The sequence below is a fragment of the Coregonus lavaretus genome (genome assembly GCF_964263955.1).
Source record: "Coregonus lavaretus genome assembly, chromosome: 6".
NCBI classification, from domain to species: Eukaryota; Metazoa; Chordata; class Actinopteri; order Salmoniformes; family Salmonidae; genus Coregonus; species Coregonus lavaretus.
Window position 1 is genome coordinate 61,993,129 of NC_139993.1, and position 17,500 is coordinate 62,010,628.

The 17,500-nt window shown below is 52.1% G+C and overlaps 1 protein-coding gene across 1 annotated transcript in view; it reads right to left on the minus strand.

Annotated features, from left to right (window-relative positions):
* Positions 1-17,500, minus strand: part of LOC311131101 (anosmin-1-like) — a gene marked incomplete at its 3' end in the record, with an annotated part of 145,612 nt that overhangs the window by 28,570 nt on the left and 99,542 nt on the right. Inside the window, exons 4-6 of the mRNA XM_084163914.1 lie at positions 12,569-12,776; positions 9,832-10,016; positions 6,193-6,322 (exon numbers count right to left, since the gene is read on the minus strand). Of these exons, the coding sequence (XP_084020040.1) occupies positions 6,193-6,322; positions 9,832-10,016; positions 12,569-12,776 (523 nt within the window). The remainder of the gene's footprint in view (positions 1-6,192; positions 6,323-9,831; positions 10,017-12,568; positions 12,777-17,500) is intronic.

A 17,500-nucleotide genomic window follows, 5' to 3' on the forward strand; every position in this document is an offset into this window, starting at 1 on the left:
TACGGTTTGCAAACTGCACATGGGGACAAATCTGGTCTGATGAAACAAAAATATAACTGTTTGGCCATAATGACCATCGTTATGTTTGGAGGAAAAAGGGGGTGGCTTGCAAGCCGAAGAACACCATCCCAACCGTGAAGCACGGGGGTGGCAGCATCATGCTGTGGGGGTGCTTTGCTGCAGGAGGGACTGGTGTACTTCACAAAATAGATGGCATCATGAGGAAGGAAAATTATGTGGATATATTGAAGCAACATCTCAAGACATCAGTCAGGAAGTTAAAGCTTGGTCGCAAATGGGTCTTCCAAATGGACAATGACCCCAAGCATACTTCCAAAGTTGTGGCAAAATGGCTTAAGGACAACAAAGTCAAGGTATTGGAGTGGCCATCACAAAGCCTTGACCTCAATCCTATAGAAAATGTGTGGGCAGAACTGAAAAAGTGTGTGCGAGCAAGGAGGCCTACAAACCTGACTCAGTTACACCAGCTCTGTCAGGAGGAATGGGCCAAAATTCACCCAACTTATTGTGGGAAGCTTGTGGAAGGCTACCCGAAACGATTGACCCAAGTAAAAAAATGTAAAGGCAATGCTACCAAATACTAATTGAGTGTATGTAAACTTCTGACCCACTGGGAATGTGATGAAAGAAATAAAAGCTGAAATAAATCATTCTCTCTACTATTCTTCTGACATTTCAAATTCTTAAAATAAAGTGGTGATCCTAACTGACCTAAGACAGGGAATATTTACTAGGATTAAATGTCAGGAATTGTGAAAAACTGAGTTTAAATGTATTTGTGTGACACTCTGGCTCCGGGACTTTTGTATTTGAGCCAGGGTGTATTTGTTTTGTGGGGTTTTGTTGTGGGGTTTTGTTGTATAGGGTGTATTCGTTTGGTTGTGTTTTGGGTGAGTTATTTGTGGTGTCGTGTGACTCCCAATCGGAGGTAACGAGTGTCAGCTGTCGGCTCGTTATCTCTGATTGGGAGCCATATTTAAACTGTTTGTGTTCTCATGAGGGTTGTGGGTTTTTGTTCCTTTTGGTCAGTGTACCGTGGACTTCATTGAGTCGTCTTTTGTTTGTAGTTCTATTACGTTTATTTAATAAAGTCATGTTTCTTGGACACGCTGCGCCTTGGTCATACTTGGACGACATAGACGACCGTGACAGAAAAACCCACCTTAACAGGACCAAGCAGCGTGTCAAGCGGCAACAGTATCCACCTATAAAGGATTCATGGACATGGGAGGAGATACTGGATGGAAAGGGTCCTTGGGCACAACCGGGAGAATATCGCCGCCCTCGTGAAGAGCTGGAGGCAGCTAAAGCCGAGAGGAGGTGGTATGAGGAGGCAGCACGGAGTCGAGGCTGGAAGCCCGTGGGTACTACCCAAAAATTTCTTGGGGGGGGGCTAAAAGGGAGTGTGGCGAAGTCAGGTAGGAGACCTGCGCCTACTCCCTGGACTGACCGTGGAGAGCGAGAGTACGGGCAGACACCGTGTTACGCAGTAGAGCGCATGGTGTCTCCTGTACGCAGGCATAGCCCGGTTCGGTACATTCCAGCTCCACGTATCGGCCGGGCTAGATTGAGCGTTGAGCCGGATGTCATGAAGCCGGCCCAACGCATCTGGCCACCAGTGCGTCTCCTCGGGCCGGCTTACATGGCACCAGCCTTACGTATGGTGTCCCCGGTTCGCCCACATAGGCCGGTGCGGGTTATTCCACCTCCCCGTACTGGTCGGGCGACGGGGAGCATCAACCCGGGTAAGGTTGGGCAGGCTCAGTGCTCAAGGGGGCCAGTAAGCCTGCACGGTCCGGTATTTCCGGCGCCACCTCCCCGCTCCAGCCCAGTACCACCAGGGCCTACACCACGCACCAAGCCTCCTGTGTGTCCCCCGAGTCCTGTGCGTCCTGTTGCTGCTCTCCGCACTAGGCCTTATGTGCGTCCCCAGGGTCCAGCATGCCCTGTTCCTGCTCTCCGCACTAGGCCTTATGTGCGTCCCCAGGGTCCAGCATGCCCTGTTGCTTCTCCCCGCACTAGCCCTGAGATGCGTGTCCTCAGCCCGGTACCTCCAGTTCCGGCACCACGCACCAGGCCTACGGTGCGCCTCAGACGGCCAGAGTCTGCCGTCTGCCCAACGGGGTCTGAACTGCCCGTCTGCCCTAAGGCGCTTGAACTGGCCATCTGTACTGAGCCTGCTAAGCCGCCCGTCTGCCATGAGCCTTCAGAGCCGTCCGCCAGACCGGAGCCGCTAGAGCCTTCCGCCAGACAGGATCAGCCAGAGCCTTCCGCCAGACAGGATCAGCCAGAGCCTTCCGCCAGACAGGATCAGCCAGAGCCTTCCGCCAGCCATGAGCAGCCAGATCCGTCAGCCAGCCATGAGCAGCCAGATCCGTCAGCCAGCCATGAGCAGCCAGATCCGTCAGCCAGCCATGAGCAGCCAGATCCGTCAGCCAGCCATGAGCAGCCAGATCCGTCAGCCAGCCATGAGCAGCCAGATCCGTCAGCCAGCCATGAGCAGCCAGATCCGTCAGCCAGCCAGGATCCGCCAGAGCCGTCCAGCCAGGATCCGCCAGAGCCAGCCAGCCAGGATCCACCATTGAGTCCGGGGCTGTCCCTTAGCCCGATGCTGTCCCTTAGTCCGGTGCTGCCCCTTATCCTGGTGCTGCCTCTTAGTCCGGTGCTGCCCCTTAGCCAGGTGCGGTCCCTTAGCCCGGTGCTGCCCCTAAATCCAGGTGGGGTAAGTTGGAGGGTGGTCATGTGGAGGAGGCTAGGGAAGCGGGTGGTGACTAAGGTGGGGTGGGGACCACGACCAGGGCCAGAACCGCCACCGTGGACAGACGCCCACCCAGACCCTCCCCTAGACTGTATGCTGGTGCGCCCGGAGTGCGCACCTTTAGGGGGGGGTACTGTGACACTCTGGCTCCGGGACTTTTGTATTTGAGCCAGGGTGTATTTGTTTTGTGGGGTTTTGTTGTGGGGTTTTGTTGTATAGGGTGTATTCGTTTGGTTGTGTTTTGGGTGAGTTATTTGTGGTGTCGTGTGACTCCCAATCGGAGGTAACGAGTGTCAGCTGTCGGCTCGTTATCTCTGATTGGGAGCCATATTTAAACTGTTTGTGTTCTCATGAGGGTTGTGGGTTTTTGTTCCTTTTGGTCAGTGTACCGTGGACTTCATTGAGTCGTCTTTTGTTTGTAGTTCTATTACGTTTATTTAATAAAGTCATGTTTCTTGGACACGCTGCGCCTTGGTCATACATGGACGACATAGACGACCGTGACATTTGGATAAGGTGTATGTAAACTTCCGATTTCAACTGTCCATATTGCAAAAGCTTACTTTGGATATTTACACTATTAACATAATTAAAATAATAATAATCAATATTGTCAATGGGACAACAGTAACAACAATAACCAAGGATCAAAATAACCATTGATCAATAACAATATAGAGGACATGTGCAGGTTGGTTGGTCTGTCAGACACTGTCCCTCATCTTATGGCAGGCAGCAATGTAGTGCGCTGCCAACCCACCATTCAACACTCTTTCTGTTCACCAAGTTCTCTTCACTAAGTTTTGTCAAGATGAACCTCTTTGTCACAGAGTATGAGTGTTACAGCTCTACTGTGACTGATTTCCATGATTTATTAAAAGTGCTTATCCCAGTGTTATTCTGTTACAATGTACTCACACACACACACACTCACCCACGCACACCCACAATACTCAGTCTCTGTGTGATCTGGCCTGCACTGCCTGTTAGATGTTCTACGTGTTCTAGAGAGGGAAAGAGAGATGTTCTGTTCTGTCAGAAATAAACCCTTTCCACAGCTGCAGTAAACAAATGTCTCAGAGCCAGGAGGAGGTCGGCTGTCCCTCTTGGCTGTCCTCTGCACAGAATATGAGATGTCAGCCCAGGTCAGCAGACAGGAACAACTTTATTTAATGTATTTATTCAGAGAGGAATCCATCTCCTCTTTGATGTTTTGGAGGACAGGGCGCTCCTAATGCCCGACCGCTGTGAGGTGTTTGTGTGTGTTTGTGTGTGTGTGTGTGTGTGTGTGTGTGTGTGAAGTTGCGTGCATGCGTGCGTGTACACTCGTGTGTCTGCATGCGTGTGTGTAATGTGTATGTGGGTGTGCACGTATGTATGTGTGTGTGCTGATTGGCATGTGTTATATCCACGCCCACTCTCCCTCTGAAGGAGCCCCAAAATATAATGGTTAGCAGACTGAGGTAATGGGAATCCAATGCCAGTAATGGCTCCATTCAAAGTCCTTTATGTGAGTAATTACCCGTGTTTGGTGTGAGTTCATGAGGCGAAAAGAAAAATACGCTATCTGGGCTAGGCTGGCCGGCAGTGTGCTTGGCAGGGCTGGCCGACAGTGTCCTTGGCCGGGCTGGCCGACAGTGTCCTTGGCCGGGCTGGCCGACAGTGTCCTTGGCCGGGCTGGCCGACAGTGTCCTTGGCCGGGCTGGCCGACAGTGTCCTTGGCCGGGCTGGCCGACAGTGTGCTTGGCCGGGCTGGCCGACAGTGTGCTTGGCCGGGCTGGCCGACAGTGTCCTTGGCCGGGCTGGCCGACAGTGTCCTTGGTTGGTGGGCCGACAGTGTCCTTGGCTGGTGGGCCGGCAGTGTCCTTGGCTGGTGGGCCGGCAGTGTCCTTGGCTGGTGGGCCGGCAGTGTCCTTGGCTGGTGGGCCGGCAGTGTCCTTGGCTGGTGGGCCGGCAGTGTCCTTGGCTGGTGGGCCGGCAGTGTCCTTGGCTGGTGGGCCGACAGTGTCCTTGGTTGGTGGGCCGACAGTGTCCTTGGCTGGGCTGGCCGACAGTGTGCTTGGCTGGGCTGGCCGACAGTGTCCTTGGCTGGGCTGGCCGACAGTGTCCTTGGCTGGGCTGGCCGACAGTGTCCTTGGCTGGGCTGGCCGACAGTGTCCTTGGCTGGTGGGCCGGCAGTGTCCTTGGCTGGTGGGCCGGCAGTGTCCTTGGCTGGTGGGCCGACAGTGTCCTTGGCTGGTGGGCCGACAGTGTCCTTGGCTGGTGGGCCGGCAGTGTCCTTGGCTGGTGGGCCGGCAGTGTCCTTGGCTGGTGGGCCGGCAGTGTCCTTGGCTGGTGGGCCGACAGTGTCCTTGGTTGGTGGGCCGACAGTGTCCTTGGTTGGTGGGCCGACAGTGTCCTTGGCTGGTGGGCCAGCAGTGTCCTTGGCTGGTGGGCCGACAGTGTCCTTGGCTGGTGGGCCGACAGTGTCCTTGGCTGGTGGGCCGACAGTGTCCTTGGCCGGGCTGGCCGACAGTGTCCTTGGCTGGGCTGGCCGACAGTGTCCTTGGCTGGTGGGCTTAGTGCTATTCGGACGTGTCCATCACTCAGCAGCTTGCTGTGTAGTAGGGCCGGGTAATGTTAGGTTTAAGGCCAATAAGTCTTCACTGCTGTTATTGGAGTGTTTCTCCAATCTACCTCATACTGAGGAATGGAGGGAGCTATATTGTCACTAAAGTATTGAGTATCCAAACTCCAAACACAGAGATACATTATTTTCTACCCTCCTCATAAGTAGGCTCCTCTGGTATTGTGAAATAATTGTGTTTTCAGATTACAATACACTGTGTTTCCCCATAGATCTATACTTCCCTGTCAGTCACAGAGACGGTTCCTGACTGCTGTACACAGGGGGTCTTTCTGAAAGATATACACACACACAGACCCTCTCAGCAGGGACAGAGCCCTCCTTATTTCTCCTGTCTGTATTGTGTGTCACCATATATTCTCCCAGTTAGCCATATTCATCAAATGTTGATTAAAGCAGGGCCAGGAAGAATGCCAGGGGGTCAGAGGTCACAGTGCAGGAAGCCCAGCAGATGAAAGGTACCTTGGGAGGCTGTATAACCCCAGTAACAGCTCCTATCTGGTAACCTGAGAGAGAGAGAGAGAGAGAGAGAGAGAGAGAGAGAGAGAGAGAGAGAGAGAGAGAGAGAGAGAGAGACAGAGAGACAGAGACAGAGAGACAGAGAGACAGAGAGACAGAGAGACAGAGAGACAGAGAGACAGAGAGACAGAGAGACAGAGAGACAGAGAGACAGAGAGACAGAGACAGAGAGAGAGAGAGAGAGAGAGAGAGAGAGAGAGAGAGAGAGAGAGAGAGAGAGAGAGAGAGAGAGCCGACAGTGTCCTTGGCTGGTGGGTAGTGCTCTTACCTCTGGTTGAGAAGAAGTGTTTGCTGGGGGTGGTGAAGCCACGGGTGCCCTGGCTGTTGACGGCGCTCACCCTAAACTGGTACCACCTGTGGGGACGGATGTCCTTCAGCACCGCTCGGTCCTCCATCGTCTACAGGGGGGTTAGAGGTCAGGGGTCAGATAATATCATTCCATATAGATCCTGTTCAAGTTCAAACATTTAAAATGCATCCTTCCTTACTCCCTTCCTGGGAGTAAGCCTATCACTGATCCAACACAATTGAAAAGGTGAAAGCAGGGAAGGAATGATGCATTTATAAAGTATTGGAACAGGCCCCTGGATGCCAGGTTAGATCTCCATCAACATCAGATAAGAACCCATTAGACCATGAAGAGAGGGAGATATCTCTGTAGGACTGCAGTGTTGACAGGCATTCTGCCTGCAGCTAGACCTGGACTGTAACTGAGTTACTTGACAAATAGGCTTTCCCCTCCCATCAGTCAATGGATGAGATCCAGACTGTTCAATTCTTCAAGTGGTGCTGGTGACACACAACATATTCATGGCTTATAGCGGTTATTTTCTCTGAGTGATTCACTGAATCATTATTGAATTGTTGAGTTCATCTTGATTCTTCATCACATTAGTGTGATGTGTCATTAGTGCTGGTTTGGCTGTGTGTTAGAGCTGTGGGCCTCCCTGTGGGGATCCATGTGGGCCTCCCTGTGGGCCTCCCTGTGGGCCTCCCTGTGGGGATCCATGGACAGACCCGAGGCCTGGGTATGGGAAAGGGGCTGAGGCCTGGAACTTAACTGCACTGAATCTGGGGATGGATGGAGGGAAGGAGGGATGGATGGAGGGGAGGGATAGAGGAGAGGTAAGGATGGAGGGGAGGGAGGGATAGAGAGGAGGGATGGAGGGGAGGGATGGAGGGGAGGGATGGAGGGGAGGGATGGAGGAGAGGGATGGAGGAGAGGGATGGAGGGGAAGGAAGGAGGGATGGATGGAGGGATGGAGGGAGGGATGGAGGAGAGGGATGGAGGGGAAGGAAGGAGGGATGGATGGAGGGATGGAGGGAGGGATGGAGGAGAGGGATGGAGGGATGGAGGGAGGGATGGAGGGGAGGGATGGAGGGGAAGGAAGGAGGGATGGATGGAGGGATGGAGGGAGGGATAGAGAGGAGGGATGGAGGGGAGGGATGGAGGAGAGGGATGGAGGGGAAGGAAGGAGGGATGGATGGAGGGATGGAGGGATGGAGGGGAAGGAAGGAGGGATGGAAGGATAGAGGGGAGGGGTGGATGGGAAAGATGGAGGAGGAGATTTTTTCCAGATCTGTCAGGCTGTAAAGCGAAGCAATGAAGAGCCTTCCTATACCAGAGTGGCGTTGAAATAGAGTTCAATTCTATACAATAGAGCCAGTAATATTACTGCAGAGTAACATGGTCATAGAATCTCTCCCTGTGCTTTACTGTTTGGCGTTTCAGTTAGTATCCTTTTACAGAGCAGAGCATAGAGTAGGCCTACTGCCTACTTCCACTGACTCCAGTACAGCTCTCTTCCACTGACTCCAGTACAGCACTCTTCCACTGACTCCAGTACTGCTCTCTTCCACTGACTCCAGTACTGCTCTCTTCCACTGACTCCAGTACTGCTCTCTTCCACTGACTCCAGTACAGCTCTCTTCCACTGACTCCAATACAGCTCTCTTCCACTGACTCCAGTACGGCTCTCTTCCACTGACTCCAGTACAGCTCTCTTCCACTGACTCCAGTACAGCTCTCTTCCACTGACTCCAGTACTGCTCTCTTCCACTGACTCCAGTACTGCTCTCTTCCACTGACTCCAGTACAGCTCTCTTCCACTGACTCCAGTACAGCTCTCTTCCACTGACTCCAGTACTGCTCTCTTCCACTGACTCCAGTACTGCTCTCTTCCACTGACTCCAGTACTGCTCTCTTCCACTGACTCCAGTACTGCTCTCTTCCACTGACTCCAGTACAGCTCTCTTCCACTGACTCTAGTACAGCTCTCTTCCACTGACTCCAGTACACCTCTCTCCCACTGACTCCAGTACTGCTCTCTTCCACTGATTCCAGTACAGCTCTCTTCCACTGACTCCAGTGCTGCTCTCTTCCACTGACTCCAGTACTGCTCTCTTCCACTGACTCCAATACAGCTCTCTTCCACTGACTCCAGTACAGCTCTCTTCCACTGACTCCAGTACAGCTCTCTTCCACTGACTCCAGTACTGCTCTCTTCCACTGACTCCAGTACTGCTCTCTTCCACTGACTCCAGTACGGCTCTCTTCCACTGACTCCAGTACAGCTCTCTTCCACTGACTCCTGTACAGCACTCTTCCACTGACTCCAGTACAGCTCTCTTCCACTGACTCCAGTACAGCTCTCTTCCACTGACTTCTGTACTGCTCTCTTCCACTGACTCCAGTACTGCTCTCTTCCACTGACTCCAGTACGGCTCTCTTCCACTGACTCCAGTACAGCTCTCTTCCACTGACTCCTGTACAGCACTCTTCCACTGACTCCAGTACAGCTCTCTTCCACTGACTCCAGTACAGCTCTCTTCCACTGACTTCAGTACAGCTCTCTTCCACTGACTCCAGTACAGCTCTCTTCCACTGATTCAGGTACTGCTCTCTTCCACTGACTCCAGTACAGCTCTCTTCCATTGACTCCAGTACAGCTCTCTTCCACTGACTCCAGTACAGCTCTCTTCCACTGACTCCAGTACAGCTCTCTTCCACTGACTTCAGTACAGCTCTCTTCCACTGACTCCAGTACAGCTCTCTTCCACTGACTCAGGTACTGCTCTCTTCCACTGACTCCAGTACAGCTCTCTTCCACTGACTCCAGTACAGCTCTCTTCCACTGACTTCAGTACAGCTCTCTTCCACTGACTCCAGTACAGCTCTCTTCCACTGACTCAGGTACTGCTCTCTTCCACTGACTCCAGTACTGCTCTCTTCCACTGACTCCAGTACAGCTCTCTTCCATGCAGTGTCTGTATGAGCATGAGTGTGTTGAATCACTTGTCAAATAAATATGCTATTTGATGGAGTTTGGAGTACAGAGATAATTATTTTCAGTGCATGGACACTGACAGCTTTCCTTATTCTGAACTACACTGTGTGTGTTGAATGCCTCCAATGCAGCAGTATCTCCCTTGTAAAGTTCCTCCATGTTTTCCAGGCCTCATGATGTAACTGAGGCTGATGGGAGTCTGCCTCCACACAGCCATCTAATACCATAATGAGGACCTTTAGTCAGACAGGGCTCAACCGTGCAAAAACCATGACTGGCTGTGGTCCCTCCTAAAGCTTGGGTTATTTATCTAACCTCAGCCTACACACACACACACTGTAGACACAGACAGAAACACACACACGCACACACACACGTGGGCGTACAAACACACACATGCTAGTTTAGGCTGGCAGCACCATAGACTGGCATGGGTGGTGAGAGAGCAGTTTCAACTGCTAGACAGTCTAGCACCTTGATGAAGGCTTTAGTGCTGAAATTAGTTGGTTTTCAGTAATACATAGACACAAACCGTTCCAAAAGTGTCTGAATATCTTTGGAAGACCCAGTTTGGGTTTCACTTCATGCACTTTGTTGGGGTCGGAGGTTGGGGTTGTTACCATGACGACGGTGTGCCAGGGCGAGGCGTCGTCCTCGCTGGGGTGTATTCCGTGGTTCCACCTGCGCTGCAGGATGTGGAGGACTGGTTCGATGGTCACATTGAATTTTGACATCCAGCTGACCTCCAGTTGACCCTGCTGGTCCTCCAGGAACGACATGTCCTTCCTGGGCTTCAGAGGTACGCCTGCATGGGACAGGTAGGGAGACCATGAGGAACACACCCCTTCTGTCTTAACACACACCCCTTCTGTCTTAACACACACCCCTTCTGTCTTAACACACACACACACCTGCTGTCTTAACACACACACACCCCTTCTGTCTTAACACCCCCCCTTTGTCTTAACACACACCCCTTCTGTCTTAACACACACCCCTTCTGTCTTAACACACACACACCCCCCTTCTGTCTTAACACACACACACACACACCTTCTGTCTTAACACACACACACCCCTTATGTCTTAACACACACCCCTGCTGTCTTAACACACACACACAACCCTTCTGTCTTAACACCCATCCCTTCTGTCTTAACACACACCCCTGCTGTCTTAACACACACACACAACCCTTCTGTCTTAACACACACCCCTTCTGTCTTAACACACAGCCCTTCTGTCTTAACACACACACACCCCTTCTGTCTTAACATACACCCCTTCTGTCTTAACACACACCCCTTCTGTCTTAACACACACACCTGCTGTCTTAACACACACACACACGCCTTCTTGTCTTAGCACACACCCCTTCTGTCTTAACACAAACACACCCCTTCTGTCTTAACACACACCCTTTCTGTCTTAACACAAACACACCCCTTCTGTCTTAACACACACCCTTTCTGTCTTAACACACACACACCCCTTCTGTCTTAACACAAACACACCACTTCTGTCTTAACACACACACACCACTTCTGTCTAAACACAAACACACCCCTTCTGTCTTAACACACACCCCTGCTGTCTTAACACACACACACACCCCTTCTGTCTTAACACACACACACCACTTCTGTCTAAACACAAACACACCCCTTCTGTCTTAACACACACACCTGCTGTCTTAACACACACCCCTTCTGTCTTAACACACACAAACACACACCCCTTCTGTCTTAACACACACCCATTCTGTCTTAACACACACACACCACTTCTGTCTAAACACAAACACACCACTTCTGTCTTAACACACACACACCACTTCTGTCTAAACACAAACACACCCCTTCTGTCTTAACACACACCCCTGCTGTCTTAACACACACACACCCCTTCTGTCTTAACACACACACACCACTTCTGTCTAAACACAAACACACCCCTTCTGTCTTAACACACACACCTGCTGTCTTAACACACACCCCTGCTGTCTTAACACACACACACAACCCTTCTGTCTTAACACACATCCCTTCTGTCTTAACACACACCCCTGCTGTCTTAACACACACACAACCCTTCTGTCTTAACACACACCCCTTCTGTCTTAACACACAGCCCTTCTGTCTTAACACACACACACCCCTTCTGTCTTAACACACACCCCTTCTGTCTTAACACACACACCTGCTGTCTTAACACACACACACACACACACCTTCTTGTCTTAACACACACCCCTTCTGTCTTAACACAAACACACCCCTTCTGTCTTAACACACACCCTTTCTGTCTTAACACACACACACCCCTTCTGTCTTAACACAAACACACCACTTCTGTCTTAACACACACACACCACTTCTGTCTAAACACAAACACACCCCTTCTGTCTTAACACACACCCCTGCTGTCTTAACACACACACACCCCTTCTGTCTTAACACACACACACCACTTCTGTCTAAACACAAACACACCCCTTCTGTCTTAACACACACACCTGCTGTCTTAACACACACCCCTGCTGTCTTAACACACACACAACCCTTCTGTCTTAACACACACCCCTTCTGTCTTAACACACAGCCCTTCTGTCTTAACACACACGCACCCCTTCTGTCTTAACACACACCCCTTCTGTCTTAACACACACCCCTTCTGTCTTAACACACACACCTGCTGTCTTAACACACACACACACGCCTTCTTGTCTTAACACACACCCTTTCTGTCTTAACACAAACACACCCCTTCTGTCTTAACACACACCCTTTCTGTCTTAACACACACACACCCCTTCTGTCTTAACACAAACACACCACTTCTGTCTTAACACACACACACCACTTCTGTCTAAACACAAACACACCCCTTCTGTCTTAACACACACCCCTGCTGTCTTAACACACACACACCCCTTCTGTCTTAACACACACACACCACTTCTGTCTAAACACAAACACACCCCTTCTGTCTTAACACACACACCTGCTGTCTTAACACACACCCCTTCTGTCTTAACACACACAAACACACACCCCTTCTGTCTTAACACACACCCCTTCTGTCTTAACACACACACACCACTTCTGTCTAAACACAAACACACCCCTTCTGTCTTAACACACACCCCTGCTGTCTTAACACACACACACCCCTTCTGTCTTAACAAACACACACCACTTCTGTCTAAACACAAACACACCCCTTCTGTCTTAACACACACACCTACTGTCTTAACACACACCCCTTCTGTCTTAACACACACACACATTCTGTCTTAACACACACACACACATCCTATCTATTGATTAAAAATAATGTGGATATAGTGGGATGTACCTTTATAGAGATTGGCTGGAGCCTGGCAGGTGTGTCCGCAGCCATTGGAGCAGCACTTCTTGGAGGTGGAGCAGTGTTTGTCAGCGGAGCAGCTCTCCACGCAGGCGGCAGCGAATCCCATGGCTCGCTGGGGAGGGGGGCAGTCCCCCTGCTTCCCTGACCTCAGAGACACCAAGAACTCCCAACTGGTCACACACTCATGATGCTTCTGAGGGAGGGACAGGGGGAGGAGGGAGGGATGGAGAGGGACAGGGAGAGGAGGGGTGGAGGGGTGGAGAGGGGGAGGGGGAGGAGGGATGGAGAGGGACAGGGAGAGGAGGGATGGAGAGGGGAGGAGGGATGGAGAGGGACAGTGGGAGGAGGAAGGGATGGAGAGGGACAGGGGGAGGAGGGATGGATGGAGAGGGACAGGGGGAGGAGGGAGGGACAGGGGAGGAGGGATGGAGGGGTGGAGAGGGACAGGGGGAGGAGGGAGGGACAGGGGAGGAGGGATGGAGGGGTGGAGAGGGACAGGGGGAGGAGGGAGGGATGGAGAGGGACAGGGGGAGGAGGGAGGGATGGAGAGGGACAGGGAGAGGAGGGATGGAGGGGTGGAGAGGGACAGGGGGAGGAGGGAGGGATGGAGAGGGACAGGGGGAGGAGGGAGGGATGGAAAGGGGAGGAGGGATGGAGGGGTGGAGAGGGGTAGGGGGAGGAGGGAGGAGGGATGAGAGGGACAGGGGGAGGAGGGAGGGATGGAGAGGGACAGGGGGAGGAGGGAGGGACAGGGGAGGAGGGATGGAAAGGGGAGGAGGGATGGAGGGGTGGAGAGGGGGAGGGGGAGGAGGGATGAGAGGGACAGGGGGAGGAGGGAGGGATGGAGAGGGACAGGGAGAGGCGAAAGGGATGGAGAGGGACAGGGGGAGGAGGGATGGAGAGGGGAGGAGGGATGGAGGGGTGGAGGGGTGGAGAGGGACAGGAGGAGGAGGGGTGGAGGGATGGACAGTGGGAGGAGGGATGGAGGGGTGGAGGGATGGAGAGGGACAGGGGGAGGAGGGAGGGATGGAGAGGGACAGGAGGAGGAGGGAGGGATGGAGAGGGACAGGAGGAGGAGGGAGGGATGGAGAGGGACAGGAGGAGGAGGGAGGGATGGAGAGGGACAGGAGGAGGAGGGAGGGATGGAGAGGGACAGGAGGAGGAGGGAGGGATGGAGAGGGACAGGAGGAGGAGGGAGGGATGGAGAGGGACAGGAGGAGGAGGGAGGGATGGAGAGGGACAGGAGGAGGAGGGAGGGATGGAGAGGGACAGGAGGAGGAGGGAGGGATGGAGAGGGACAGGAGGAGGAGGGAGGGATGGAGAGGGACAGGAGGAGGAGGGAGGGATGGAGATGGACAGGAGGAGGAGGGAGGGATGGAGAGGGACAGGGGGAGGAGGGAGGGATGGAGAGGGACAGGAGGAGGAGGGAGGGATGGAGAGGGACAGGAGGAGGAGGGAGGGATGGAGAGGGACAGGAGGAGGAGGGAGGGATGGAGAGGGACAGGAGGAGGAGGGGTGGAGGGATGGACAGTGGGAGGAGGGAGAGAAAATTGGGGGAGAGAGAAAGAAGAAGAGAGAGAGAGAGAGTGCTTGGTTTCTTATTAACTAAATAGATTGTCCCGTTGATTTCAGACAAGGCAGGCTACTGGCTATTTGCTCCAGGCATACCTTATTGGGAGAGGTAGAAAGACTGAATGGAGAGAGGGAATCTAAAAGAAAGAGAGTGACAGAGAGGTCGTAAAGGTCAAGTGGAGACAGAGAAAGAGAGTGACAGAGAGGTCGTAAAGGTCAAGTGGAGACCGAGAAAGAGAGTGACAGAGGTCGTAAAGGCCAAGTGGAGACAGAGAAAAAGAGTGACAGAGTAAAGGCCAAGTGGAGACAGAGAAAGAGAGTGACAGAGTAAAGGCCAAGTGGAGACAGAGAAAGAGAGTGACAGAGAGGTCGTAAAGGTCAAGTGGAGACAGAGAAAGAGAGTGACAGAGAGGTCGTAAAGGCCAAGTGGAGACAGAGAAAGAGAGTGACAGAGGTCGTAAAGGCCAAGTGGAGACAGAGAAAGAGAGTGACAGAGGTCGTAAAGGCCAAGTGGAGGCAGAGAAAGAGAGTGACAGAGTAAAGGCCAAGTGGAGACAGAGAAAGAGAGTGACAGAGAGGTCGTAAAGGCCAAGTGGAGACAGAGAAAGAGAGTGACAGAGGTCGTAAAGGCCAAGTGGAGACAGAGAAAGAGAGTGACAGAGTAAAGGCCAAGTGGAGACAGAGAAAGAGAGTGACAGAGAGGTCGTAAAGGTCAAGTGGAGACAGAGAAAGAGAGTGACAGAGAGGTCGTAAAGGCCAAGTGGAGACAGAGAAAGAGAGTGACAGTGGGGTCGTAAAGGCCAAGTGGAGACAGAGAAAGAGAGTGACAGAGGTCGTAAAGGCCAAGTGGAGGCAGAGAAAGAGAGTGACAGAGTAAAGGCCAAGTGGAGACAGAGAAAGAGAGTGACAGAGAGGTCGTAAAGGCCAAGTGGAGACAGAGATAGAGAGTGACAGAGTAAAGGCCAAGTGGAGACAGAGAAAGAGAGTGACAGAGAGGTCGTAAAGGCCAAGTGGAGACAGAGAAAGAGAGTGACAGTGGGGTCGTAAAGGCCAAGTGGAGACAGAGAAAGAGAGTGACAGAGGTCGTAAAGGCCAAGTGGAGGCAGAGAAAGAGAGTGACAGAGTAAAGGCCAAGTGGAGACAGAGAAAGAGAGTGACAGAGAGGTCGTAAAGGCCAAGTGGAGACAGAGATAGAGAGTGACAGAGTAAAGGCCAAGTGGAGACAGAGAAAGAGAGTGACAGAGAGGTCGTAAAGGCCAAGTGGAGACAGAGAAAGAGAGTGACAGGGAGGTCGTAAAGGTCAAGTGGAGACAGAGAAAGAGAGTGACAGAGAGGTCGTAAAGGTCAAGTGGAGACAGAGAAAGAGAGTGACAGAGGTCGTAAAGGCCAAGTGGAGACAGAGAAAGAGAGTGACAGAGTAAAGGCCAAGTGGAGACAGAGAAAGAGAGTGACAGAGAGGTCGTAAAGGTCAAGTGGAGACAGAGAAAGAGAGTGACAGAGAGGTCGTAAAGGCCAAGTGGAGACAGAGAAAGAGAGTGACAGAGGTCGTAAAGGCCAAGTGGAGACAGAGAAAGAGAGTGACAGAGGTCGTAAAGGCCAAGTGGAGGCAGAGAAAGAGAGTGACAGAGTAAAGGCCAAGTGGAGACAGAGAAAGAGAGTGACAGAGAGGTCGTAAAGGCCAAGTGGAGACAGAGAAAGAGAGTGACAGAGGGGTCGTAAAGGCCAAGTGGAGACAGAGAAAGAGAGTGACAGAGAGGTCGTAAAGGCCAAGTGGAGACAGAGAAAGAGAGTGACAGAGAGGTCGTAAAGGTCAAGTAGAGACAGAGAAAGAGAGTGACAGAGAGGTCGTAAAGATCATGTGGAGACAGAGAAAGAGAGTGACAGAGAGGTCGTAAAGGCCAAGTGGAGACAGAGAAAGAGAGTGACAGAGTAAAGGCCAAGTGGAGACAGAGAAAGAGAGTGACAGAGAGGTCGTAAGGCCAAGTGGAGACAGAGAAAGAGAGTGACAGAGGGGTCGTAAAGGCCAAGTGGAGACAGAGAAAGAGAGTGACAGAGGTCGTAAAGGTCAAGTGGAGACAGAGAAAGAGAGTGACAGAGTAAAGGCCAAGTGGAGACAGAGAAAGAGAGTGACAGAGAGGTCGTAAAGGCCAAGTGGAGACAGAGAAAGAGAGTGACAGAGTAAAGGCCAAGTGGAGACAGAGAAAGAGAGTGACAGAGAGGTCGTAAAGGCCAAGTGGAGACAGAGAAAGAGAGTGACAGAGTCAAGGCCAAGTGGAGACAGAGAAAGAGAGTGACAGAGGTCATAAAGGTCAAGTGGAGACAGAGAAAGAGAGTGACAGAGAGGTCGTAAAGGCCAAGTGGAGACAGAGAAAGAGAGTGGCAGAGGTTGTAAAGGTCAAGTGGAGACAGAGAAAGAGAGTGACAGAGTAAAGGCCAAGTGGAGACAGAGAAAGAGAGTGACAGAGAGGTCGTAAAGGCCAAGTGGAGACAGAGAAAGAGAGTGACAGAGGTCGTAAAGGCCAAGTGGAGACAGAGAAAGAGAGTGACAGAGTAAAGGCCAAGTGGAGACAGAGAAAGAGAGTGACAGAGAGGTCGTAAAGGCCAAGTGGAGACAGAGAAAGAGAGTGACAGAGTAAAGGCCAAGTGGAGACAGAGAAAGAGAGTGACAGAGAGGTCGTAAAGGCCAAGTGGAGACAGAGAAAGAGAGTGACAGAGTCAAGGCCAAGTGGAGACAGAGAAAGAGAGTGACAGAGAGGTCGTAAAGGTCAAGTGGAGACAGAGAAAGAGAGTGACAGGGAGGTCGTAAAGGTCAAGTGGAGACAGAGAAAGAGAGTGACAGAGAGGTCGTAAAGGTCAAGTGGAGACAGAGAAAGAGAGTGACAGAGAGGTCGTAAAGGTCAAGTGGAGACAGAGAAAGAGAGAGACAGGGAGGTCGTAAAGGTCAAGTGGAGACAGAGAAAGAGAGTGACAGAGAGGTCGTAAAGGCCAAGTGGAGACAGAGAAAGAGAGTGACAGAGGTCGTAAAGGCCAAGTGGAGGCAGAGAAAGAGAGTGACAGAGTAAAGGCCAAGTGGAGACAGAGAAAGAGAGTGACAGAGAGGTCGTAAAGGCCAAGTGGAGACAGAGAAAGAGAGTGACAGAGTCAAGGCCAAGTGGAGACAGAGAAAGAGAGTGACAGAGAGGTCGTAAAGGTCAAGTGGAGACAGAGAAAGAGAGTGACAGGGAGGTCGTAAAGGTCAAGTGGAGACAGAGAAAGAGAGTGACAGAGAGGTCGTAAAGGTCAAGTGGAGACAGAGAACGAGAGTGACAGAGAGGTCGTAAAGGTCAAGTGGAGACAGAGAAAGAG